Below are 16,159 nucleotides of genomic sequence, written 5' to 3'. Positions count from 1 at the left end.
CTCGACTGAGTGGTAAACCATAAACAAGGATGAAGCAAAGTCTGGACACTGTAAGACTCCTTTTGTCATCATTTTATTCCACCAAGCATTTTACATTTTCAGCAACTGCAGTCTGATGAAGAGCATTTGTTGCTCAAAATATCACTTCACTTGGCACTAATAAATTGACTGCAGCAACAGGAGCCTTACAGTGTGCAGACTCCATTCTAGCTTCTGAAATTTGACTCATCTGCAATTGAACCTCTCCTCTTGTCAGTTGGATTCCCTCCCTTTTCCTCCATTATTCATGAACAATTAATATTTTTTTTATATATTATGAATGTCAACTTTCTCATGATTTAAAACATTAAGCCATTAAGCTTCTTCCCAACCCCTCTTGTCTATGCTCAGTATTTCCTGTGTTTGTGACAAACTAACAAATGGACGCATAAGTCAAGCGTTAATTTGGGTTTAATGGCTTAGACACATGAAAAGACCAACCTTTTTTGTGAAAAGTTAGTAGTACTTTATTGATACTAAATTGAGAAATTCATGGGATAAGTGAAATGTGATGTGCCCTGCCCCAGGAGCGTGTTAGCGATCGTCTGGAGGGTCAGCGTCAAGAACAGGCCATACAGCTCTATTACACCCAGGCAGATGAATTGGACCAATGGTTGGCTGCTATGCACAGCACCGTCAGCTCCATCCTAGAACCTAAACCTCTGGAGGAGACGGATATGGATGAGCAGCTTACCGAATGTCAGGTAAGTGCTCCCCCTGCTGTCCATTCATAGCAATGGAATCAACAAATATGAATTATTACTTTACAATACAACCGCAAACTAGTTCAAGGTGGTATCAAGTTACTTAAAAATATGTGTCATTGCAAATTGTCAGGAATGACACGAGCGACTGTAGAGTACTGTTATCTAGCTGCTCAGCCCTCAGTCTCTGGTTGCTGCACTAATGTTTATTTAGCATTGCGTCATAAACCCCTATTGTATTTAAATATTTTTCCCTTATCACATATGGATCATCCCCGGGGGGCAGGAACCTGTCAGTGGGTAAACAAGAGCATTAGCAGAGTTAGAGGGGGCATTCAGATGGCTGGGCTCCTAAGCGGCTGTAGCACTAGTCTTAAGCAGATTATGCAGATGTCTCTGTGAGACAGAGGCCTGTTAGCAGCATAGGCCCGAGTGCTCAGGGGTTGTGGCTTTCTGATGATTAATAGATCCCCGTGCGGGGATTGGTGTTGGTGACAAAGCTGGGCCGTCCTACTAGAATATCCAAGTAGGGGAATCCTAGACGGCGGGGCGGGTTACTCTCCTCCTTAGAAAAACCTGTTAAAGCTTCTGATCACAGAGTATTGGCTACGCTATTGCTAAATAAAATACTTGTTTATTCAGACACCACTGATGGGCATCTTTGACTGGACTTGACTTTCACCAAGAAGACACCATGATCTATTGCGCAGGGGAATTGCTTTTGAATTTGAGTGAGAGCATGTATGCTGCAGAGCATGGGGCGTGAAGGATTAGTGGTAATATGTTGCACAGGAGGCGAGGCCGGAGAGGTGGGCCAAGGATGAAGGCAGAGGGAGAACTCTCCCTCTCCTGTGCCCAGGGAAAGCTGCTGGTGTAGGGGGTTCAGCCAGACCCTGGCCCCCTGGTTGAATGCCACTGTCTGGAGGGTCTGCTCTGTAGAAGGCTGTTGTAGGCACCGGGACACCATGTTTGAGCTGGCCTCTCTCCTCCTGCTACTGCAGGACATGCTGCTGGAGATCGAAGAGAAGGTGCAAGCCCTGTCGGAGCTGTCCATGCACAGCGAGAGCCTGCTGCTGGAGGGCCGGACGGAGACGAGGGAGGAAGCTGAGCAGCTAGCCAGGAAGCTCCGCACGTTGAAGGGCAGTCTGCTGGAGCTGCAGAGGATGCTGCAGGACAAGCAGATTAACATCCAGGTGAGGTGGAGATGTTGAGATGCAGTCATGTGAATGTGAATGTGCATGTGATGCAGCATGCAGAGAGACAGAGCACGTCCCTAACACTGCCACAAGGTTAGTGGTTCAATTCCCACTGGGCCACACCTACTTATAATGTATGCAGTTGTGGCACTGTGAAATGCTTCAGATAAAAGCATCCCCCAAATGGCATATCTGTTGTTTTTCTTTGTCTGATTGCACTGTGAAGAACTTTTTTACATTTGGGCTTGCACCATCCTTATCATTAGTGCATTAATAATATATCAACCTAGTTACCTAGTGTCTAGTCCATTTGCTATCTGTCTACAGGCCATTCTAGCATAGCAATAGATGACAGACCAGCTAAGAGAATATGCAGTGTCTGTCATGAAGCTCCTGTGTGGCACCTGTTTGCTTTATCCATTCTTTACTCCCAATGAAGAAATAATATTTTGGGTAAACAAGGGACACAACCGACCAATCATCAACTTAGATTTGACTCTATGGTTTCACTAAGCATGTGGTCATTAAAATGAATAATTTGATGTGGACTGTTATCAATTAAATGTCTCACTTGCTGTTGTGAATCTAAATGTATTCAGTGCTTTTCATAGTCATGGTCCCTGGCTGAAGAGTGCTTCTAAAATAATGCTTGTTGTGTAATATTGCTGTCCTGTCCCACCCCAGGGTTCTCTGCAGGAGCAGGAGGACAGCGAATCAGACTCCAGTCTTTCTCAGAGTCCCAGTGTGCAGGACTGGCTGGCCCAGGCCCGCACCACACGCTCCCAACAGCACCAGGACAGTCTGCAGAGACAGAGGGTAAATTTTCACATACTTCTGCCCTTGTTTCACTACTCAGTCTTTGCAATGCATTGGGTAGTGGTAGCTATCCGAGACCTTTTTCATGTATCTGTCCTACTACTGCAACAGCCTCTGCAACAGCCAATGCAGTTACTGTAGCCTTTTCTCTTTTTTTAATGTAATATAAAAAAAGAACTGATTACAAATATCCTTTCTCAAACCATTGTTGTTACATTATCCCCTTTGCACTCTGGCAGATAAGAAAAAAAATAAACAAAATTTGAATCCTAAATTATTCTTCACCAACAAGGAAGCTATAGCACAGTATGCATTTGTTATTATGCAGCAGGCTTGCAGTGGAAAGTAAAATCTCTACTTTAACTACATTTCTACATTTGGTATGATGGCTACATCTATATAACTTATCATTCCATTGCAGTAATTCAAAAGCTGTGATGGAAACTATTCCATGAAATGCTTGAATCTAAGCAGATGTTGTTGTGTTGTATGTTTGTTGTCAGGAGCTGGAGGAGCAGCTAGCAGAGCAGAAAAAGCTGCTTCAATCTGTTGCCAGCAGAGGAGAGGAGATCCTCATCCAGCAGGCCTCACCAAGCAGTGCCAGGTACTTACAACCTACTAGTTGTTGCAACCTATTAGTAACCTATTAGCAAAAGTAAAATGCTAAGTATGTATGTAAGTCATGTTCCATCTTTTTCTTTCGTCATGCAGTACAACAGAGCCATTCTCACCAGCGGCTTTGGTTGAGAGGGAAGCTCAGGCTTCGCGGGAGCAGATGAGGCAGAGATGGGAGAGCTTGAGATTAGAGCTCAAAACCAAACTGCAGCTCCTACAGAAAACCCTGGAGCAGGACCACAAGCAGCCGGTACAAACCCTGTATTAGTAGTAGCAGTAGTACTAGTAGTATGTTGTTGGTGATATTGTTGCTGTTGTTGTTAATATTACTTTTCAAAGCTAAGGACTGTTGTCATGCCGGAGTTACTTCATCCAATATTTAATTTGACCTTGCATTATTATCATTATTATTTTCTGAGATATATGTGATGCATGGCTTTGACACACTGCACTTGTTACAGGTTTATTCCAGAACTTCTCGAGTGACCACAGCTGGGCCACTGTTTAAAGGAGAGACCCAGGCCCATGACAAATCCTCTCTGAAGACTCTGTATGATAGCTTCAGACAGACAATGGAGGATGTGACTACTCAGGTTATACTATTTCTATAATAATATTGTACATTTTTAAAATATTATATTGCAGCATTAAGTATTTAGTTTGCCCTTGTTGTGTTAATGGAAATGTGTGACTCTCCTTTGTGTACGTAGCCTGGTGGTGGTGAGAAACAGGTGATGCCGATGGAGCAGCAGCTATACACAGCTGTGTCATCCACCTCCACCTGGCTGGATGATGTGGAGAACAACCTCTTCTCTGGCTCAGTGCTGCTGGCAGAAAACGCAGAGACCCAGCTACACAAGCAGGAGGTACTTGGTTGGGCTTCATCTCTGGACAGTGCCATTATTTGGCATTGTCCATTGTAGCTTGACCAAAATCTTGCAGAATGATTTTAAAGAACAAACCTGTAACCTAGGAATTATATGGTTACATTTCGGTTGAAAATTTGTTATTCAAATATATCTCTATAAAAAGGTCTTCTGTTTGAAGTTGAAAATGTAGAAAATGGATATGGGGTAAAACAGTAAATTTAAAAAAAGTATTCATCAGTGTTCCTCGATGGGATTTGAAAACTGTTACACTCAAAATCTAAAGCATCAAATTTGCAGTATATCTACATACTGCAGATGAAACCTCATGATTCCAAGATCATATAATTTTGTAATTAAGGTTGATAATGTGCCTATTTGTGGCTGAATGGACTCCCCTCTTCTCTGCAGACCTTGGAGAATGACGTGAGGCACATGACTGAGGAGGTGAAGCACAGCAAGGCTCTGCTCTCCGGGCCCACAGGGCTGAGGCATGAGGACCGGGCGCTGCTGGAGGACAACCTTGACTGCCTGAAAAAGAGATTAGGAGCCCTGGGTTCTGCTCTGGGGCAACGCTGTGAACACATGAGAACCAGGATGCATGAACTCACAGCCTATCAGGTTTGCTTCCTCATCATCCCTGCATCTTCTATTGTGTGGTCAACATTTTGGTCAAAGGACCTTCCAAGTTTTCTGTCTCGAACGGCCTTAATCAAACAAAATTTAGTTTGATTGTATACCCATATGTTTATGTAGTAGTGTGGTTCTTGTGCAAGTAAATCTTCTATTGACTAATATAGACGGAGTTGCACCTTCTTCAAACTGCTTTAATTGAGACCAAGTGCCAGATTCTACAGACGTTAGCTGGAGCCATGGATAAGCCAGCCTCAAAACAGCTGGAGGTAATCAATACATGCTTGGGCACATACATGTGCACATACACACACACACACACACACACACACAATTTCTGCTTATAAATGAGAATAAAAATATGATTTGGTCATTGACTAGCATTGTCATTTCTTTCAGGGCATTGCCAATTCAGAAGACAGTCTGAAAGACTTTGAACACAGGATCACAGAGCTCAAAACCAGAGGAGCAGCGCTACAAGTGGATCAGATATCAACAAACAAGTTGCTGAAACTCCAGGTACTGTGTTTGACTGACAGTTGTCATTGAAGGTTGCTCTGTCTGAAAACCATGTAGTAAAAGCCATTTCATTATATTGAATTTAAAATGGTGTAGTGAAAATATCAGCTGATTTTCAGGTTTTCTGGATTTGATCGCGTAGGCTCTGCGAAACCCTAGATGCATGATGTTAGGATGTTAGGTCACTGTTGTGACATCATTATATGTACTATGTTGAATGTACTATGTTGAAATTGTCATGTAAGATGTTGATATTTTTCATATACTGCATGGTGCAATATATGGTATAGGTAGTCAAGACAGTGCTTGCTGTTAGGACACAGTTAATTTTTTTTTCTTGCAAATATTAAGAATCACAATATTATGGGATCATTGCTCTAATATCTTGAAAATACTATATTGGCAAGTCCCACTCAGTATCAAATAGTATCAAGCCAAAAAAAAACCCTGATGTTCTCTGTGTGTATTTCAGGATGCCTATGAGGAGCTGGTGATGACGGTGGGTTCCCGGCACAGTGGGCTGAACCAGAACATGGCTCTGAAGGAACAGTACGAGCGTGCCCTGCAGGACCTGCAGGACCTGGTGGACACAGCTCAGGACAAGATGGCTGCCGACCAAAGGATCGTCGCCAGCTCTGTGGAGGAAGTCCAGAATCTCCTGGACAAACATAAGGTTTGGTGAATTTTGCATTCCACTAAAGTAATTAAGGACTTAAGGAATGATAAAAAGGCTAGCAATGCTGAAGACAGACTGACTGAAAGTAAAGAGCATGAATGATTGACACATTACTACAAATACTGAGCCTATTAAACTGTTTTTAACCATGGGCCTTTTGTTTTATCTGTACGGAAATAAAATGACTTAAGTATGTTTGATGATGTGATTATGTTTTCCAGGAGTTCTTCCAGGGGCTGGAGTCCCATATGATTCTAACAGAGACGTTCTTCAGGAAAATCAGTGGCCTGGTGCTTCCCAAAGAGAGCCAGGCCCTGGAGGAGACCTTGGCCCAGGCTCAGGGCGTCCTCAAGGAGGCACACAGTAAAGGTGTCGAGCTGGAGTGCATCCTGGAGGTGAGAGAGGGAAGACAATGTGTGTTAACCATTGTTCTTTTTTTAAATAGCAGGCCACATGGCATTTTCAAAACGTTTTGGAAATGCAATTGAAAAGGGATAAAAAATGTGAGGCTTGGTTGTTGGAAACAGTTATCCCCTAATTTTTACATAACTACAAGTCTCAAGTGATAGCTGCTGCTTGACAAAACAAGACATTCAAATGAGCTATTCAAGAAAATTGAAGGTTTGAATATTGACAAATACTGCTCATGGAAATATCTTTATTCGTCATTAAATAGTCATAGGATTTCATTCACAAAAATATGTAGGAACCCTGGAAATCACATGCAAAACCAGCCTGATCAGATTTAACCCCAATGAGGGAAATGTTAACTAATTAATACATTCATATACTATATATATTACATTTTTATTGTTATTCATCAAAGCTAAATTATTCTTGTCAAGCTTACATTGGCTTGCATGTTATTTAATCCCAAATGTTCTGTGTCTTCTTGTTTTTTCAGACTTGGTGCCGCCTGGTGCAGGATTACCAGAGTTTGTACCGACAACTGGAGATAGTGGAGGGTAGTATCCCCACTGTTGGCCTGGTGGAGGAGACAGAGGAGAAGCTCGCCGACAGGATCTCATTGTATCAGGTACAGATTGACACCAATACATAGTTTAATACTGATGGCATAATAACCCTAGATAGCCTATACAGGATTCTATTTGGATATGATACAGTTTATAAAGTAGGAACGGCTAATCATTCTCTTCCCTCACCCAGACTTTCTCAGCCGGCGCCCCTCCGGTTACAAGCCCACTTTTCTACTCTTTAGGTTAACCTTCTGTTCTCTGTGTAGGGCCTGAAGGGGAGACTGACAGAGCACCAGCACAGGCTATACCAGGTCCTGGATGAGGGCAAGCGTCTGCTGCTGTCAGTGTGCTGTCCCGGGCTGGAGAATCAGCTCACTCTGCTGGGGGAGCACTGGCTCAGCAACACCACCAAGGTCAACAAGGAACTACAGCGCCTGGACGCCATCCTCAAACACTGGACCAGGTCAGAAACACATCCGAATCAGAATTGCTTTTACGCGCCAGTGGGGAAATTTGGTTCACAAAAAAGGATAAAAAAGAGTCTTCAGCATGTGATCTTTATGATACCTGCACCAATATATATGTGATTTTGGAATTCAGCATCATTACATGACATTCTTTTTTTTTTACAGCTGTGTTTTAACTGCAGTTTTCTTCCAGGTATCAGAGGGAGTCTGTGGAGCTTCAGGAATGGCTGCAGTCCGCCCTGGAGCGTCTGGAGTTTTGGAACACCCAGGCAGTGTTGGTTCCCCAGGAGCTGGAGACTGTCAGAGACCATCTCTCTGCCTTCCTTGTGAGGCCACACCCTAATTTTTTTTAACCTTTATTCATCCAGACAGTCATGCTCTTTTCCAGCAACTCCCTGCTACACATTCATACAATTACACACCTTTACACCTGGGATCTGCCCAGTACCAACACAGTCTTCCAGTGTTGGCCACTTAGTAGCTCCACTTGTTATTGGGAGTCGAGAGTGTTCACTGTCCCCACCCGCATTGTCCCAGCCAGTCTGGGTATTCAAGCCATGCAACAAGTCATAAGCCCACTGCTCCAACCTCTAGGCTACCACCACCCACTATATACTGTGTACATCAATACGAAAATCAATATAAATTAGGTGAGTCTATATGAGTCTTGTAATTGGTCAGTGGCCCATACTATGCAAATGCTGTGAGTCCAGCACAGGTTGTGTGCCATAATTTCTCTTTCTACCAACTTTCTCTTTTCTGTCAGTTTTATACATACACACTATATAAGAGCAGCATTACTTTATTGTATAATAACAGCAATTAGGATAATTTATTATTATTAGTGATAGTAGTAATAATCCTATCATATGCAATACTAATAGTAGTAGTAAAAGTAGTCATAAAAGTATCATAAAATATACTTTTGATTCCATGCCAGCTGATGAGTTCTGCCATTCTCTGTCTCAGGAGTTTTCCAAGGAAGTCGAAGGCAAGTCCAGTCTGAAGAGCTCAGTAGTAACCGAGGGCAACCAGCTGCTGCGGCTGAAGAAAGTGGACACGGCGGTGCTGCGGTCTGATCTGGCACGCATTGACGCTCAGTGGACTGAGCTGCTCACACGCATCCCAGTGGTCCAGGAGAAGCTGCATCAGGTACTGCCACATGCAGCGGGACTAAACAGGCTTAGCTGCCCCAGGGCAAATAGGATTACACCTTTCTCCCACTTGACTCTTATACAGAAGTTATTCACGAAAGGTTGCCTTCTAACTCGCAGCATGTGCGGTTTTCCTTCCTGGATGTTCAATATGCCGGTCTAATGGGTTTAATTATTTGTCAGATCCAAATGGAGAAGCTGGCCTCCCGTCATGCCATCTCTGAGCTGTTTAACTGGATGTCATTGATGGAGAATATCATTGAGGAGGATGAGGAAAACCTCAAGAGTGCAGTGGGGTCAACGGTCATCCAGGACTACTTGCAAAAGTACAAGGTAGTGGACTTTCCAATTACATGATAAAGCCTCAGTCTGTAATAGTACAGAATCTCTTAACCACTGTTTTTTCCACTGCTGACTTTGTTTACATGCATGTTTTTTGGGTTTGACAACATTATTTTTACTCTGTTTACAAAGTTTATTGTCTGAGCTTTTGATAAAAGGACAGTATATGACAGCTATACATGAATACATACATGAATTACATGTATTTTGAGGCTGTGAAAAGTTTGTTTATATTTTCAGAGTTTGTAAACATTGACGTAAAATAGACCTACAGTGTACTGAGTTATTCTCAGGAACATACTGTATGTGTATATATCCAACTTATCCAATTTATTTAGATGGCTAAATAATTTACGGATTGCATTTAGTATTTATTTTCCATTATGTACCCTTACAAATCTAGTTATAATTCTAATGTAATCTATAATTCTGATTATAAATCTATTACTATAATTGTAATTGTCTTGTAATCTACTCTTTGTTTCCTCCCTTTAGGGCTTCAGAGTAGATATAAGCTGTAAGCAGTTGACTGTGGACTTTGTCAACCAGTCAGTGCTGCAGATCAGTGGTCAGGATGTGGAGAGCAAGCGCAGTGATAAGACAGACTTTGCAGAGAGGCTGGGTGCCATGAACCACCGCTGGCAGATATTACAAGGCCGAATCACTGAGAGGGTGAGGCCACAACTGCTGACACTGAAATCCAAAGCACAAAGCATGGCCACCAGCATCATGTAGCAGTGCAAAAATAGCTGGTGCTCTTTGGCTATCAGGGTTAACAGTATATATTTTACTTATTTAAATGATTAAACCATGTCTTAATTGTGGATCAATGTTTGGCATTTCGAACCTGTGCAGTTTCCTTGCTGTTTATATAAATATAATTTTTTTTTGCCATTTCAGCATTTAATATTATCTATTACACATACATAAGAAGAAGTGGTTCTTGTACTTACTAAGAGTAAGAATCTAAACAGTGTTTTTTGCGTGACACACATCCAGATCCAGTTCCTGGACAGCCTGTTGGAGATGTGGCTGGAGTATGAGAGCAGTGTCCAGGCCCTGAAGTCTTGGATGGCAACTCAAGAAGAAAGACTAAAGAGGAAACACAAGATAGAGGACTTGACTTCAGTACAGAACGCTCTCAAGGACTGCCAGGCAGGACTCTCTCACTTTGTGATCACTGATTTATCAAAACACGTTATTCACCCACATGCTGTTGCCATACTTGTTGTTTTTATTACGTGTGAAATAATGATCTACCGGCAACTGTGAACTTTTTAGGAAATGGAGGAGATGGTGAAGGAGAAAGAGAGAGATTTAGAGAGGGTGGAGGAGCAGGGCTGCGCCCTCGTCCAGAACAAGACCGACGAGGCCTGTGCTATCGTCATGGAGACGCTCCAGGGTGTCAATCACACCTGGGCTAACCTGGACCACTTGGTAAGCTCCCCTGTCCTCTTTTCACTTTATGTTTTTACCGTGGTACTAAGGTTAGACCAAAGACAAGTTCTGTTCTATTATATTCTCTTTCTTCTATGTTCTCTTCTCTTCTTTTCTGCTGTACTCTGCTGTGGTCTGTACTCTGCTGGTCTGGTCTATTTCCTGAGTGTTACTGTGTCTTAACTTTTATGAAATTTGTTTCCACAGATAGGGCAACTGAAGATCAGCCTGAGGTCAGTGCTGGACCAGTGGAGTTTATACAAGCGGGCCTCAGAAGAGATCAATGGGTACCTGATGGAGGGGAGGTACTCTGTGTCTCGTTTCCGCCTCCTCACCGGCTCCCTGGAGGCGGTCCAGCTGCAGGTGCAGAGTCTGCAGGTATGTTAGCATGAAGCTGTGTATGAGGCATTTATGATTCATGGTACAAGAACAACAGGACCTCCTATCTTGTCAACTGGCTGTAGTTGCCAGTTGTGTCTGTGCCAGTGTCACCAAGACAAATCGATATGAATTAATTGTACTTGAAGAAGAAAGTGTTTTGTGATTCTTGTTCCGACAAACTTCTCATTTTCCTTTTTGTTAGGGGAATGTTTCTATATTTGTCCCTGGTCCATGTTTGGCCTCCTATATCTTGTGGCTGGTTAATCAAGCTCTTTATTGTGTGTTTGTCACTTGTGAAGAATTTGCAAGAGGAACTGGAGAAACAGGAGAGCAGTCAGAGGAAGTTTGGTGCCGTGACCCACCAGCTGCTAAAGGAGTGCCACCCTTCAGTGTCAGACTCCCTCAACAACGCCCTAAAGGACGTCAATGCAAGGTGACCTCATGCCAGCTTTTAAGATCTTACTCCACTTTTTAATTGTATTTATTCAATTCTGTTTATTCAAATTCACATGTATTCAAAGACTCTACATGGAGTAAAATGCTATTTTTACTCTATATACAGTCCTGATCTTTTAGCTCTTCAAGTCAACTGAAATAAAGTATTTCAAAAGGACTACAAAACAAGTGCATCACAATGTGATATAGCAGCTTTTTCTAATAAAAACTGACAAATCCCTTACATTCATTTTCATGTCCATGTCATATTTGCACTCAGGTGGACTGGCTTACTGGAGGAGATTGTGGAGCGTCTGAGAAGCAGCAAAGCCCTGCTGCAGCTGTGGCAGCGCTACAAGGAGCTTCATGAACAGAGCTGCACCAGCGTCCAGCTGCAGGAGGAAAAGGCAGACCAGCTTCTCAAGACCGCCTGCAGCAAGGACATTGCTGACGAGGAAGTGTCCGACTGGATCCAAGAATGCAGTGTGAGTTGGGCTAGAGCAGTGTCACTGTTGACTCATTTCCATGCAAACAACCAAGTATTATGGTATAATGTGTTAATAATGTTCTTATACATAATGAAAGTTTTGAGACACCCAGTCATCACACGTCACATGTGTGGAATTCTCATATGCTGACCATCAAATCATTCAAATGTAATTTTCTGCATTTCCTTGTTTTGTATGAAAAGAGTGTTGATTTAAGTTTTATGGGTGCTTTGTCTCAGGAGGTGCTGCGGTCCCAGGCTCCAGTGCAGGCCTCCCTGCAGGTTCTCCAGGAACTGGGAGATCAGCTGAAACAGCAGGTGGACACATCAGCAGCATCGGCAATCCAGTCAGATCACCTTTCTCTCACCCAGCGCCTGGCTGCAGTGGAGCAGGCCCTTACCAGACAACTCACCACCCTGCAGGTGAAGGGATAGAGATTTGTAACACTTAATTTTAACTCCAAGTTGTCCAATCAGTCAATCAATCAATCAATAACTTAATTAGTCAGTCAGTCAGTCAACCATTGTTTATATAGCACATTTGTCTACAAGTGAATGCACTTCACTTTATAATAAAAAAATGAAAATGATAACAGACGTCAATTCATCCATAAGAATAAGTGTTGTTGATACTGAATCAGGAATTTACTATTATTTAAACATTACATTAATTACATTTGTGTGTTGTTGTCATCTCTGTTCCTCAAGACTGGAGTTCAGGACTATGAAACCTTTAATGATCAGCTGGATTGTTTGGGGTGCTGGATAGTTGAAGCTGAGGAGGCTCTGAAGGTACAGGATCCCAATGGCTCCACTGACCTATCAATCATCCAAGACCGCATGGAGGAGCTCAAGGTAATTTTTGTGTCAGTCAGTTGAAAGAACTGACTTTACCAATTGTCCTGAACTGGGGAAATGTAATGGTTTTGGTTATTATTTCAACACCATATTTTTCTGTTCTCCTCTTGTAGAGACTCATGCTGAAATTCAGCAGTATGGCCCCTGAATTGGAGCGTCTTAATGAGCTTGGTTACCGGCTCCCTCTCAACGACTCCGAGATCAAACGCATGCAGAACCTCAACAGGAGCTGGTCATCTGCCTCAGCACAGACCACGGAGAGATTCAGGTATGACGCACAGAAGAAATTAATGATTAATTAATGAATTAATGTTCACTGAATGAAATCCTGCTAGCCTTTTCTAGTGTAAAGTGAAGGGTTTGATTATAAAATGCTGTATATCCATCTCAGGAAAAAAAATGTTACTTCAAGTTTCAGGTTTATTGGAGTGCAGGACCCTCTTATCCAACATGGTCTCAAGACACTATACAATAGTTAAAACAAGAGGTTCAGTTAATAGATAAAAACATGGGACAGATGAAACATAGCAGATATAGAGCAGATGTAAAAAACAATGTCCCAGGTGGTTGCGATGGTGAAGTGGGTGGTCACCAAAATGACTTACTTTCATGCCAACAAACATTTTGTAAGAGACAATGTCACTTTTTCAAATGAAATTTTGAAATGAAAGTCTTGAACTGGTGTTTGGTGTTTTTTTCCAGCAAACTTCAGTCATTCCTGCTGCAGCAGCAGACCTTCCTGGAGAAGTGTGAAACATGGATGGAGTTCCTGGTGCAGACGGAGGAAAATCTGGCGGTGGAAATATCTGGGAACTACCAGAGTTTGATGGAGCAGCAGAAAGCCCATGAGGTTAGAGTCTCTTTTGAGGCAAAAGACCTAAAACAGTTGCCTTACTCTGTAGTCACACACAAAAATTGCATTGACTGTGTAACCATACCTTTCCAAACCAATGAAATATTAGGTAATTAATTAGTGATGTTGTTAGAGTATTTGATTTCTCCCTGTACTGTAACAATGAGACTGAATTTCTTGTCTTACAGCTGTTCCAAGCCGAGATGTTCAGTCGCCAGCAGATCCTCCACTCTATAATCAGTGATGGACAGAGGATGTTAGAGCAGGGACAGGTAGATGACAGGTAAAGTGGCCAAATGTAATACACATTACTTCTAATCTGCTTGTCATTACACAACCCACCCTTTAATAGTTATTGCGAAACCTTTTATGTTACTTAAGGTTTGTAAGACCTGGAAAATCCATTACCTCTATTCAGCATGACATTGCTCCTTCCTGAAAAATTTATTACAGAGTATCTATGACTCATGATACTACTGCCTCCTCCTGCAGAGATGAGTTCAACCTGAAGTTGGCCCTGCTGAGTAACCAGTGGCAGGGCGTGGTGCGGCGCGCTCAGCAGAGGCGGGGCATCATCGACGGCCTGATCCGCCAGTGGCAGCGCTACAGGGAAATGGTGGAGAAGTTGCGTAAATGGCTGGTGGAGGTGTCCCACCCTGCAGAGGCCCTTCAGGCTGGAGCTACTGTGCCTCTGCAACAAGCCCGCTCCATGCTGGATGCTGTCCAGGTACACAAACTGTACAAGCTTACAGAGACGAAGCACACATCTCAAATTTCTGCGGCAGGTGCAGGGCAGAAAACCCCCCCACAAATTAAGTATACAGTGCGCCCTCTGCTGTGTTTTGTCCACATGGATCTTTGTCAGGATGACTAAGAAGGATTGTGCACAGGATCCTGACAAAGATCCTCTGAGATCAAAATGTGAGAGGAGAGTAGACTCACTCTGAAAGCATTACAGCAAAGTATGGCAGGCACTTGCACAGATAGTGTGCAAAGGGGGCTTGAACCTTTCCACATCTGACACAATCTCATTTGTTCTGATGTGGTAAACTGCACCAATCTGCTGCTCCAAGTATACTGTAAGAATTATTTGCATACTGTTTGAACCAAGATCTGTCTGGGATGGCAGGTTTGAAGCTTAATTATTGTTTAATAATTCCTGTATCGGTTTGTCCATCCCACACCCTGATTGACTGTGCTTTGCTGGTGCAGCTGAAGGAGAAGGTGCTGCAGCGTCAGCAGGGCAGCTACATCCTGACAGTGGAGGCGGGCAGGCAGCTGCTCCTGTCGGCAGATAGCCGAGCGGAGATGGCCCTGCAGGGAGAGCTAACTGACATCCAGGAGCGCTGGAAGCATGCCAGCATCTGCCTGGATGAACAGAAGAGAGAGCTTGCCACCTTGTTAAAGGTATACCACACAAAATAGAGATGCCAGCAGCTTGTAGAGTACCGGGAACACCAGGGGTCCTTAAAGGGATACAGGGAGACATTTTGAATGTTAGGTGGGTTTTTTTCTCCAGGATCTTGTCACATTGTAGGTACAGGTTTGTGTTTTTTTCTTTTAGTTTCTCTAACATAGCTTGTTAGCATTCCTCATTGAAATCAAGGGGTACAGCTAGCTGTTGCTTGTGGTTTTAATGAGGAATACTAATGAGCCAAACAAGCTATTTTAGGGAAATTGATGGACAAGTGTAGAAACCTTTTCCCACAATGTGACATGTCAAAGTTAAGAGAGAAAACTAAATGAAATTCAAAATGTGCATGTATCCTTTTGCAGAAGGGCATAGAGGGTTCCCAATTTAAAATAAAAAAAAAGATTTTCTGAAACCTGAAAGCAACTCTGTCACCTACTGCTGAAGGATAAAGGCAACTTATAGAAAACTAGGGGAACTAGTATTTCACTGTTTAACATTCAGTTATACTGTATTGATTTTTGTGTCATATACAGGACTGGGAGAGGTGTGAGAGAGGTATTGGTGGATCACTGGAGAAGCTGCGAGCCTTCAAACGGCAGCTCTCTCAGGCACTTCCTGATCACCATGAGGATCTTCAAGCTGAGCAGATGCGCTGCAAGGTATCCTGTACCAGTGGTTTCAAGCCTCTAGGCTTTTTCAAATAATTTATCCAGTGAAAAAGCCTGAAAAGGCAAATGAAATCATCATTTTAATGTCAAAGTTCACTATTCATTGCATTTATACCTGCAGCAGAAAGGGCTACATCGCTTTTATTTTAGGGACATATAGGGATGAGAACAAAGAACAAAATCTTCAACATGTTTTAATTCACAAAATATATTTTTCTAAATTTGCATTTCTTCCCACTGTATTTGCCTATGTTATTCTTTCATAACCCTGTTTTTTTATTGTTTAACATTTTTTTATTATTATTTATTGTTTAACTTTTTATTTATTATTATTTTATTTATTTTTTGCTTTTTTTTATTATTGTTTTGTTGTCTGCAAGGTGTCTTACAGGTTATAAATATTATTGTTGTTACTGTCATTAACAGGACCTGGAGAGCACATTTGATGGCTGGACCGGGGACCTAGCCCATCTCGCTGTGCTAAGAGAGTCCCTGTCTTGCTACATCAGTGCTGAGGACCTGTCTGTCCTGCAGGAGCGCATTGAGCTGCTGCATCGACAATGGGAAGAAATCTGCCACCAGGTACAGTACACTGCACAGTATCTCTGTTTTTGTGTAACAG

At 42.6% G+C, this 16,159-nt stretch overlaps 1 protein-coding gene across 2 annotated transcripts in view; it reads left to right on the top strand.

Annotated features, from left to right (window-relative positions):
* The window catches only part of syne1b (spectrin repeat containing, nuclear envelope 1b), an 87,703-nt gene that overhangs the window by 55,795 nt on the left and 15,749 nt on the right, over nt 1–16,159 (top strand). For both annotated transcript variants that reach the window (XM_071525513.1, XM_071525510.1), the window contains 32 exons: nt 567–743; nt 1,745–1,936; nt 2,624–2,755; nt 3,259–3,359; nt 3,467–3,620; nt 3,832–3,963; nt 4,081–4,236; nt 4,648–4,857; nt 5,037–5,138; nt 5,269–5,388; nt 5,861–6,061; nt 6,286–6,459; nt 6,969–7,100; nt 7,308–7,504; nt 7,702–7,834; nt 8,478–8,660; nt 8,846–8,995; nt 9,500–9,676; nt 10,004–10,159; nt 10,286–10,441; nt 10,649–10,819; nt 11,122–11,255; nt 11,538–11,742; nt 11,985–12,167; nt 12,453–12,599; nt 12,716–12,870; nt 13,305–13,452; nt 13,644–13,738; nt 13,948–14,182; nt 14,668–14,862; nt 15,403–15,528; nt 15,964–16,119. In XM_071525513.1, the coding sequence (XP_071381614.1) occupies nt 567–743; nt 1,745–1,936; nt 2,624–2,755; nt 3,259–3,359; nt 3,467–3,620; nt 3,832–3,963; nt 4,081–4,236; nt 4,648–4,857; nt 5,037–5,138; nt 5,269–5,388; nt 5,861–6,061; nt 6,286–6,459; nt 6,969–7,100; nt 7,308–7,504; nt 7,702–7,834; nt 8,478–8,660; nt 8,846–8,995; nt 9,500–9,676; nt 10,004–10,159; nt 10,286–10,441; nt 10,649–10,819; nt 11,122–11,255; nt 11,538–11,742; nt 11,985–12,167; nt 12,453–12,599; nt 12,716–12,870; nt 13,305–13,452; nt 13,644–13,738; nt 13,948–14,182; nt 14,668–14,862; nt 15,403–15,528; nt 15,964–16,119 (5,085 nt within the window). The remainder of the gene's footprint in view (nt 1–566; nt 744–1,744; nt 1,937–2,623; nt 2,756–3,258; nt 3,360–3,466; nt 3,621–3,831; nt 3,964–4,080; nt 4,237–4,647; nt 4,858–5,036; nt 5,139–5,268; nt 5,389–5,860; nt 6,062–6,285; nt 6,460–6,968; nt 7,101–7,307; nt 7,505–7,701; nt 7,835–8,477; nt 8,661–8,845; nt 8,996–9,499; nt 9,677–10,003; nt 10,160–10,285; nt 10,442–10,648; nt 10,820–11,121; nt 11,256–11,537; nt 11,743–11,984; nt 12,168–12,452; nt 12,600–12,715; nt 12,871–13,304; nt 13,453–13,643; nt 13,739–13,947; nt 14,183–14,667; nt 14,863–15,402; nt 15,529–15,963; nt 16,120–16,159) is intronic.

The sequence above is a fragment of the Centroberyx affinis genome, unplaced genomic scaffold (genome assembly GCF_046629955.1).
Source record: "Centroberyx affinis isolate AG114_WGS23_722 - 3 ecotype Tasmania unplaced genomic scaffold, CSIRO-AGI_Caff_v1 ptg001299l_1, whole genome shotgun sequence".
NCBI classification, from domain to species: Eukaryota; Metazoa; Chordata; class Actinopteri; order Beryciformes; family Berycidae; genus Centroberyx; species Centroberyx affinis.
This window is presented reverse-complemented; position numbering and strand designations above follow the sequence as displayed.